Source organism: Gavialis gangeticus, unplaced genomic scaffold, assembly GCF_001723915.1.
Source record: "Gavialis gangeticus isolate Ggan-Ray unplaced genomic scaffold, GavGan_comp1, whole genome shotgun sequence".
In the NCBI taxonomy this organism is placed as follows: Eukaryota; Metazoa; Chordata; order Crocodylia; family Gavialidae; genus Gavialis; species Gavialis gangeticus.
In genome coordinates, this window is record NW_017729031.1 from 50925683 (window position 1) to 50936192 (window position 10510).

Below are 10510 nucleotides of genomic sequence, written 5' to 3' on the forward strand. Positions count from 1 at the left end.
GGGATGCTCACACAGTCCCAGCAGTCCAGGAGTTTAAAAAAAGAAAAAGAAAAAGAAAAAAAAGCTCTGCACTCACTGGCTCTGACAGCAGAGATCAGGGCCTCTGAGGGCTCATGGAAGATCCTCCTCATGCAGCTGAGTGGTGCTGGACTCTGGCTGACTCATGGAGCTGCCCCAGCTCCCAGACAGCGCGCGGCCCCCTGCCTAGCCACACTGCACCCGCACCATGGGGCAGCTGCCATGCAGGTGCCAGGTGGGGTGGTGATCCCTGCTGCCCCCCAGTGCCCTGCGCTGTGGCTGGGGGCTCTGCCACGAGCCCTCAGGGGCCCTGATCATTGCTGCCAGAGCCAGGGAGTGTGGGGCTTCTTTTTTTTTTTCTAAGTGCTGGAATGCCGGGGCTGGGTGGGGAATGGAGGCTTCTCCCGCAGCTCCCCACGCCCAGGGAGAGCCAGGCACAGTCGGAGGAGCTGTGTGAGAATCTGCAGCTGCCCAGCTATGCCTGCCTCTCCCTGGCTGACCTGAATCTCTGAAACAGTGTCAAAACTCTGAAACAGATTCAGCTGAATCAAAACGGAGCAGTGATCCGAAACACCAAAATGAATCACTATCCTCCAAAATGGCTGAATCTGAATCGAAATGAGACAGCCATTTCACACCGCCCTAATACACAAATACATATATTTGAAACCTGCTTCACTGCTATCTGTTTACCTCATCTTGGAATTAAATGTCATGCAATGGTGATAGCAGATAGCAAGTATTTTATTTATGTAGAAGCCCACATGGACAAAGATGGTGTCCAGACCTGGGAAAACTTTTCCCATGTAGGCAGATAACTAGACAACAGACCACCTAGTTGGAGACTTAAACATGATGAGACTGATTGGGAGAGTCATAAGACGGAGGTGACTGCAATTTGAGAATAGCAGACATGTCACACCAGTCATTTTGAAGAAAGGGACTGAGAAGACAAGAGCCTCAGACAAACTGAACTAAACCGCTGGGGTGAGAATATAGAGACAGGAAAGGGTGCAGGTGCTTTATATTTTGTTTAGATTTGTATGCATCTTCTGCCATCTGATGTAATAAGTAAATGTTTTAGAAGTCATGCTTTCCTAATATATTGCTATTGATACATCTTCCACGGTGGACAAGGTATGTTTTATTATGAAAGACAAACACCAATACTGGAGGAGTATATCTTAATGCTATGATGTTTAAGGTTTTGACTTAAAGTCCAGTTTAACCTGTCACTCCTTCCTCAGCACAGTCCATTCTCACTGTAGTAGTTGTCTTCTGAAAAGCTCTGAGGGAAACTTCCACACACAACAAAGTACAGTGGATTTTGACGTCCTACCCTACCTAGGCCCATATAAATTGACCATATAGCCTCATTTGAAAGTCATTTTTCACTACGCTGTCCCATGTTCTTTCAGAACTGCCAAAAGTAAAAAAGACACTATCAAAGCTGCTTGCATTCCTCAAAGGAAATGTTAACAGCAGTTGTCCAGTGCTTTTAGATTAACTTAATCAGAACATTAGTATCATGTCAGATTTAGCTTGAGGTTTCTTGAAAAACTTTTGTGCACCAAGAAATGTGTTGTTGAACCACTAACAGCATCAGCTCACTTTTAACATGACTTTTTGTAGGACTATTTTGCAGCACTAAAAGTTATCACCATAAAAGTGTCTCCTTTTTTTATTCTGAAAATACGGTCACCTAAACATATGCTTGACCAACATTTCCTCTAGATGAGACACAGCTTTAGCTGCAGACACACTACAAAATGTCTAGAAAAGAGCTATAATCACATCAGTTTATTAATGCTAGTCATCTATAGACTTCTAGGCATATTTATTCCATTTTTATACAGTACATTTTCCTCATATGGTACTTGTGTTTAGGAATGCAAGTATCAGTTAAAGTCTGCTTGAATTTCAGAGCATTTTCTTGTGCCAGGGCACGTGTTAGTGTAAGTTATACTGAAAGTGGGATTGTAAGTGTTCATATCAATATTCTAAATCCATCCAACAATGCTAGTGTTCTTAGTAAAGCAGAATGGAAACAATCCCATTTCTAATATAAGTTACTTTAGAATCTACCTTGATACATTATGAGAACTTGTAAAAATCCAATAGGTACTGAAATTCCAGGCACCTCCTTTTTAAATGTCAGTGATGATTCAAAATTCTGTAACACACTTTTTCATTAGATATTATCCAAGATGAATCATTACCCTACATAGATCATTACCATGTTCTTCCAAAAATCTGATATATTTAATTACCAGGGATCTGGGTTTTCCACTTGCCATGCAAAAACATGGCAAAATATGGTTTTTCCTTTTAAAGGCAGAGTTCCAGCCTGCGAGGGGCTGCTTAGAGCTGGGGGAGTAGGATGCAGGGCACACCAAGTGCATGTGCACAGGCCCACATGCATGTGGTAGCCATGCAGCATGGTGGAGAGCAGCTCCTGCAGCTCCTGGCAGGTAAGTCTATGGGAGCAGGGAATAGGTGATGCATGGGGGGCATGTGCCCCTCCCCCGATTTCTGCACCCACAGTGAGGTGTGTGGCTGCAGCCTGGCCAGACCAGCTCCAAGCAGGAGCTCCTTCCATGGTCCAGTGAGTGGGACCTGGTGCGGGAGAGAGCACTGTGCCACTATGGCTACCAAGGTGAGGCAGCAGCAGGGACCACAACTCTGCACTGCTGATGCCACCACTGCACCTCACCTTGGTAACCATGGTGCCACAGCATTCCCTCCCAGGCTAGGTCCCCACCTACTGGGCCACAGAAGCAGCTCCTGCCTGGATCTGGTCTGGCCATGCTGCAGCCCATGCCCCACATCCCATGCCTCACTGTGGCCACAGAAATCTGGGGGGGACACATGGCCCCTGATGTGTTGCCTATGATCCCCTGCCCTGCCATTTGTTGCCTGTGCCCCTCCTGCCACCACACGTGTCAGCTATGCCCACACCCCCTCTTCCCCACATGTCCATCTTGTTCCACATACTCTCACACCCCCTTACTCACACACTGGAGGGCTGGGGCCTGGGGATGGGGGCAGTGGGTTGGGAGTGCAGGGCACCAGCAGGGCTAGAGAGGGTGGCGGACTATGGTTCAAGAGTGCAAGGCACCTGCAGGGCTAGGGGCTTGGGGGGCAACAACATGGGCAGGGGCAGGGCACCAGCATATCAGAGCTGCTCAGCACCACAAAGCAGCAGGGGGGGCAGCCACAGCTGGACCTGCATCCTGGTGAGCTCCTATTTTCTGTGATTAAAAAAACAAAATCAAATGCCAGTATTTAGAATTTATTTTATTATAATGATTGAGAAACTGTTAGGCTTCCAAATTGCTTTAAATAGTAAATATATCAATAAAACACTGTGTTCCACTGATACATACACACATATATATAGAGAGAGAGAGGCACTTCATTTTATTTGTGGAAAAAGGTGGATGGGGGGTTTAAGCAGAGAATTTGCGATTTTTAAACAAAGAAAAGCAGGTTCTCTGTTCATTATAGTATCTTGTATCAGAGTATTTCATGGGAAAAAATTCAGGAGACAGATACTTCTCTTTTATCAGTGTTTCTCAACCCATGGGTCACAAGAGTATATGAAAGGGTCACAAACACACCTTAGAAATGGATTCTCCTCTAAAGGAGAAAACTGTGGGAAACCATGGTTTTCCTCTTGAGACTGGCAGAGGTCCAGCCTGCAAGGGTCTGCTTGGGGCTCCCCATGCCCTACATACTGGGGGATCTGGGGCTTGGGAGTGGGAGGCAGCAGGTTGGGAATGAGGGGCACTGGGTCACAACTGGCCATCAATGTTTACAAATGGGTCCTGGTACAAAAAAAGGTTAAGAATCACAGTCTTAAATCGTATTAACTGTCAATCACACTAGTTATATTTTTCTAACCCTTAAGTATTTGTAACATAAAAATAGAATTTTTTTTCTCATATTTTTCAGAAATAAGAGAATATTCCAAGAAATGGAAGCTGCTGCTGTACAAAAGAAGAAAGACAAAGTAACTTCAGGGTTAATATCCTCTATTTGAGATCCATGAACAATTATACAGTTACTTTTCTATATCGAACTTTAAGGTTTGTTAATAATATGCTGCCTTTGTGGGACTCAGAAATGCTAATTGTAAGAAGGCTATTTATTCACTGCACTGAATAGAAGAGCTGCAGGAACAATGGCTTCAAAGGTCTCATGTTTATATGTGCTAACAGTAGTCTGTTGGGCAAGTGCTCTTTGGTACTTAAGTATAACACGTCCTACTTCTTCCTACAGTGGCCATAGACAGTTCAATACCATATCAATAGCCAGGAAAAATGTCTCTTTTGGCAACATAAGAACTCGACCTATAAATCCACATTCATTTGATTTTCTTATAAATGAGCCTACTAAATGTGAGAAAAGCATCCCTTTTCTAGTCATTCTTATCAGCACAACTCACAAAGAATTTGATGCAAGACAAGCTATTCGAGAGACATGGGGAGATGAAAACAACTTTAAAGGCATTAAAATTGCCACTCTCTTCCTCCTAGGGAAAAATTCAGATCCTGTGTTAAACCAGATGGTAGAGCAAGAAAGTCAAATTTTTCATGACATTATCGTGGAGGACTTCATTGATTCTTATCATAACCTCACCCTTAAAACATTAATGGGTATGAGGTGGGTGGCCACATTTTGTTCTAAAGCAAAATATGTCATGAAGACAGACAGTGATATTTTTGTAAATATGGATAACCTTATTTATAAACTGCTCAAACCCAACACCAAGCCAAGAAGACGGTACTTTACTGGTTATGTCATCAATGGAGGACCAATTAGGGATGTCCGCAGTAAATGGTACATGCCTAGAGATTTGTACCCTGATAGCAATTACCCACCATTCTGTTCAGGCACTGGCTACATTTTTTCAGCGGATGTAGCAGAAATGATTTACAAAACCTCTCTGCACACTAGACTTCTTCACCTTGAAGACGTGTATGTTGGACTCTGTCTTCGGAAGCTTGGCATTCACCCTTTCCAGAACAGTGGCTTCAATCATTGGAAAATGGCTTACAGCTTGTGTAGATATCGCAGAGTGATCACTGTGCATCAGATAACTCCAGAAGAAATGCACAGAATTTGGAATGACATGTCAAGCAAGAAGCATCTTAGGTGTTAAGATTTTTACAGATGTAAATACTTTTTTTTACTTGCTTAGAGTGTAATCTAAGGATTTACAGGCAGAACTATGGACATATACTTTGAGGGGGTTTTACTAATGGATTTTTCACTTTTATTTAGACTCCTGGTTTACAAACTTTAGGCTCCTTTCATAAAGGCACAAAAATTAAAAGGGGCCAGAGTCAAATCTAAGATTCTCCACATTCTCCTTGTCAGAGCATTAGAAATCAGCTCTTGATATATAGGTACAAGAAACATCGTACCTAGCCAGAACTGCAGTACAATTCATGCCTGAGCATCTGAGATGGAACTCTGGTCCTCAAAAATAAAGACTCACAGTAACACCTTTATCTCATCCCCCACAAGCACTGCTTTTTGGGCTCTATGCTTAAATATGCACACAAATACAAAATATACCAAGTGTGTATATTTATACAGTTTGCGTAGTATATGTTTGCACTGATTTTATACACCTATACTAACATATATGTTTTACAGTACAATATGTGCAATGCCAGTCACTGCTGGCAGAAAGGCAGAATTCAGCCAAGTATGGAATATTACACTGAAGACACATCTGTGTAACCTCAGCATCCTGCCTGGGAGCTCCACAGGTAAATGTGCCACACTTGCTCTAAGCACTCTTTCTTAGGGCCTTGTTACACACTAATTTTAGGTGCCTCCTGGAGGTCTTAAACCCCAGATTGTCCACACATTAACACCTCAAACTAGTTTTAAGCTTAAAATTAGGCCACTCCAGGGCAGGTTTATCTCTGATCTGTGTTACCTAGCTTGTATTCCATTTATGTGTGGCCACTCCCCACAGATGAGCTGCCCAAGTTGCAGCCCTCTAACATCCCAGGATACAGTGTCCCCTCCGCCACCCTCCTGTCCTGTATGGATAAATTCATACCCCATGAACTCTACTGCTCCAGGGGTGGTTCTCAAGTTAACTCCCTCTCCCATCCCTGGTGGTGTGACCTTCCTACCCCCAGGGTTGCAACCCTGTGCAAACAGCCTACAGCTAACACACTAGCTAGGCAGCTCCCAGGGCATGGATGGGTCCAGGAGTAAGGTCTAAGGGGGTTAGGGGTGGGGAACAAGGTAGGCAACCAGATTGGGTCCCCACAAGCTGGGGCTTCCTTCCTGGGATAAGGGTAGTAACTCCATCAAAAGAGCTTTCCCTCACTGCTCCAACCTCTCAGCCACTCTGGGAAGCACGAACAGCACCCTCCACACCCCAATCCAAATGTATAAAAACATGAGATCTCCTTTTATTTACCTCCTCTTTATTTCTTTTAAATTATTATTTTTAACTAATTTTTATTTTATCCTTCAATGGCTGACTTCCTTCATCCCACCCCCATATCCTTCCCCCATCCTGTCCCTCTTCCATTTCATTACCCACCCCATTAACTATTCACCTCCCAGCTTTATATTCCTACCCCCTCTCAACCTCCACAACCCATCTCACACACCCCCACCCCCATCTAAAGGAGGGATAGAAACCTGTCATGGCATATCAGACCCGTAGTAGCAACACACAACTGTAGCTCCTAGCCACCAGCCCTCTAGTGGCAAGTCACAGTTGTGCCAGTGGGAGACAGAAGGTTTTCAGCCTTAAGGTGTGACTGATCCAAACTTGAGCTGGCTCTAACTCTGGTCAACACTAAGCAGCTCAAAGTGCAACATGTTGCAAGGCCCTTATTGGGATGCACTTAATGCTACATTAGGTATTATGTTCCATTTTTAATCTTTGTGGAGGATCCGTGTTGTGCTTCACTGTAGCACTCCTTGACATTGTACCGAGGCACTGCAGACATGCCCCAGGATTCAGAATACCATAGATCTTAGATACAAGCCACCCACAAAAAACAAAATGTATGTAGGACAACAATTTAACACACAATTTTCTTCCACTCTCAGTCTGAAGTAGGCCCTCAACTATAATTTATGTTAACCTTAAATACAATCTGTTTAAAAAACAAGACCAATCAGCTGTGTGCAACAAAACTATATTAAATACACATCATACCCATATTAATTATAATGATTCTAAAAATACCCTGGCTTTCTCTTTGTAAAAAAAGTGCAACATATCTCATTAGTACTGGTAAGTACTGGTAAGTATGTATATATTTCTCTATTAGTATTAATAATATCTTGGTCTTGAATTATTGAAATAGATATGTTATGGGCACCAAAAGCTTTTTTATAAAATCTTTACAGTGTTTGCCACAGTGAACATGTAATTTTACTGAACAATCAAAATGTCAATTATAATAATCCTTTCCCACTGGGTTATTAAGTAAAAATAAATTTAAAATACACATGGCATAATCCTTATAAAGCATTAATTCTTAGATCTAATTTTGCTTTTTTATATAATTTATATTGCAATAAATGGAATGACTTCAGTTTTATAAGGGTTGCAGAACAGAATTTTGCCTATGCAAAGAAAGCAAAGTCAACTGTTGTGTCAACAACTTAAGGAGCATATACCAACGGTTATATACCTTTTCAAAGAGAGAACAGATCTTCTTGACTTTTAGAACCAACATGTTCTATTTGAACCTCAACATATACATTAGCTAAATTTTAGCCTTTTCAACAATGTGAAGCTCCCAGTTAAGTTGTTAATGAACCAAGAAGTCAGTGAGGCCCAGTTCAGGATATCATTCCAACTCAGGATCTCCCTGAAACATAGGTTTAATTTGAAGCATGTGTTGAAAATAATGGAATTCAAGCCCATTCTTAAGTTAAACAATTTTTTTTTAAGTGCTTTCATGAATCAGAGCCTGGGAAATCTCTAGGGCAGAATTTGATCTTCGGACTGCATAACTGGTGACTGCTTAATTTAATTTTCCTCTCTAGATGGAATTTAATTTTCCTTTCCCCTTTGAGAAGTCTCTTCCATCCCTGGCCAATTGTTTTTGATACTGGTACTTATCTACTCCTATATCTCAGTAGTAGGCAATGAGAATAGATAGTAGGGCTATATTAATAATGAAAAAGTATTTTGTTTGAATCTCTAAGAAATTTACTTTTACTGCTTTCCTGCCAGTGTGCTTCCTTTGATATTCTGCAAGTAGACTTCCTGGCAGGGTGCTCACATAATCAAATTGCAAAGTAAATTTTCACTTATTCACACCAAAAATCTAGAGAGTTACTCTCAATCACCCAGATGGACTAATCTCTGATACAAAACAACTAAGTTAAAAAATCAAACACAGGGGGTCAGAAAGTAATTTAGAAAATAACATTCAAAATGCTTGCTTTGTTTTGGGAATGGTCAAAATGAAACTTTTTTTTTAATCATATTTTTTGTGAAAATGGTTCTCTCAAATTTTTATTTGCTGAAAAACAGTTTTTAGAAAATGCAAAACTTCCATCTCTTTTGATGACCTATTTTGAAACATACTTTTCTGGAATATAATTTTAATATTGGCAGGGTTCCCCCCACCACCAGAAGAATTCTGAAAAGGCCTTTTTTGTACAGAAGTTTTTGTTTAAAAACTTTAACCATTTGTAGTCACAATAAATTGCTCACATAGATGACAATGAATTAATTAAAATTCTTCACTGAATCATTTTAGCACCTAATTCAAGAACATTGCTGCATGTTAACAGACAGTTTGCAAACATCAAAGAGGTAAAAATTGATCAAAATAATTTACAAGCTGTGGATTATTCATAAAATTACAAATTTGTGTTGGAGTAAAAAGGCTGAACTAATTTTGCCTTTAACATTATCTGTTATTAATATGCCACAGGTGTGCATAGCACTTTATAAATGAATGAGTAAATGAAAGCATCTGCCCCAAGCAGCTCGCAATCTAATGATGCATTCTGCTAACCTCACATGAACAGTACCATTGATTTCAAGGTAATGACTTGTAAATAAGAAATAGGCATTTACTCTTTAAATCACAGTGCTACACTACACTGAACAAAAACACTAGAAGGAGGCTTCAGAGTTGAAAGTGAGGTTGTCCAGTTATTAGTAACCAAGAGTAGCCAGTAACCACCAATTGTAGTAGCTTGTGTACCTTTGTAGAAAAAAAGATAAAACATATTGGCTAAAACCATTGAATTTGTTTCAATAAAATTAGGATAAATCCTTCCCAGCACACCTAGTCCTTGTTAAAGCTGCTCTTGCTTCTTGCCAAACTCTGAACTCTAAGAAAAGAAGGTTCAACTTATTGCACATATGAATATATGTATATAATATATATTATAAATATATGTACACACACTGGGTGAAATTCACCCTTCCATCCACAAGCCCAGGTACGTACAGGTGACTAAGTGGAGGCTGAGGGATTCAGTTCCTTCATAACCTGTGGGTAAACCACACGCTGCATGTGCAGCACCACCATGAACACTTATTGTATTTTACTCTAACTAGTAGAGGCTGTAATAGTTTCTGCTGTCCTTCTACACTGTGCAGTGATTTTTGGCCACTGGATCCACAGATGTATGGACCCTGTGGCCCTACCTCCTCCCTGCCGACCTATTTGAGGCCAGCAAAGAGACCACTCGCTTCAGTAACCGTAAAGGTTGTAGGGGTCCCATTGCTACCAACCACAAGACTAAAGAGTGGCCTGGAGGCCATTTTATAAATAGACTGCCTCAGACAGCCTGAAAATTGCATTACAATTGGAAAGTACATCTTGAAAATACTTTTTCCTGGCATTTATAAATAAATAGGTCTTTCAACTGAAATGTAAATGTTTATCATGGAACTTGTGTACATATTTCTAAGGCATTTTCTTCTGTATTCAGGTGTATATATGTGTAGAATCTGCTTGCTACGTAACATTCTTTATGCATGGATCTGAGTTAGACATTATATTTGTCCAGTGTTTCAAGAGCCTTAAGCATGTGTGCCCTAATTTTTGAATGTAAAAACTTTTTTATGTCAGGTGAATTAAAAGAAAAACTAATTTTCTATTTTTATTAATTTTCTGATACTGGACTTCATTAGGTTGTCAAAGCCATGATATGGATTGATTATTTTCTCTTGGCTCAAAAAAACCCAGTATTGCAACCTCTAGCTGCAAGGGAAGCAGTATGTTTAGTCATAAAACATGCACCTGTCCCTCTCACTGAGAAGTATTTGTGTGGCACTGAATACTGCTAAGTAGCAACAAGCAGTACTTGCATTGGGCTTCCTAGAATGAAATCAAGTATTTGTGTTAATTCAAGGTCATTTTGTTTTAATAAGTGTGTGACAATTTGGATAAAAAGTGCTGGATTTTTATATCACTTTCATCCAAATAGTAAACAAATCATATTTGGTTTTGATTGAAATGTACCCAAAGCA

General features: G+C 40.7%; 1 protein-coding gene across 2 annotated transcripts in view; it reads left to right on the forward strand.

Moving 5' to 3' along the window:
• Positions 1-7065, forward strand: part of B3GALT1 (beta-1,3-galactosyltransferase 1) — a 288164-nt gene extending 281099 nt beyond the window's left edge. For both annotated transcript variants that reach the window (XM_019522747.1, XM_019522748.1), the window contains exon 2: positions 3973-7065. In XM_019522747.1, coding sequence (XP_019378292.1) covers positions 4202-5182 — 981 coding nt within the window. In that variant the 5' untranslated portion in view covers positions 3973-4201 and the 3' untranslated portion in view covers positions 5183-7065. The remainder of the gene's footprint in view (positions 1-3972) is intronic.
• The last annotated feature ends 3445 nt before the right edge of the window (positions 7066-10510 follow it).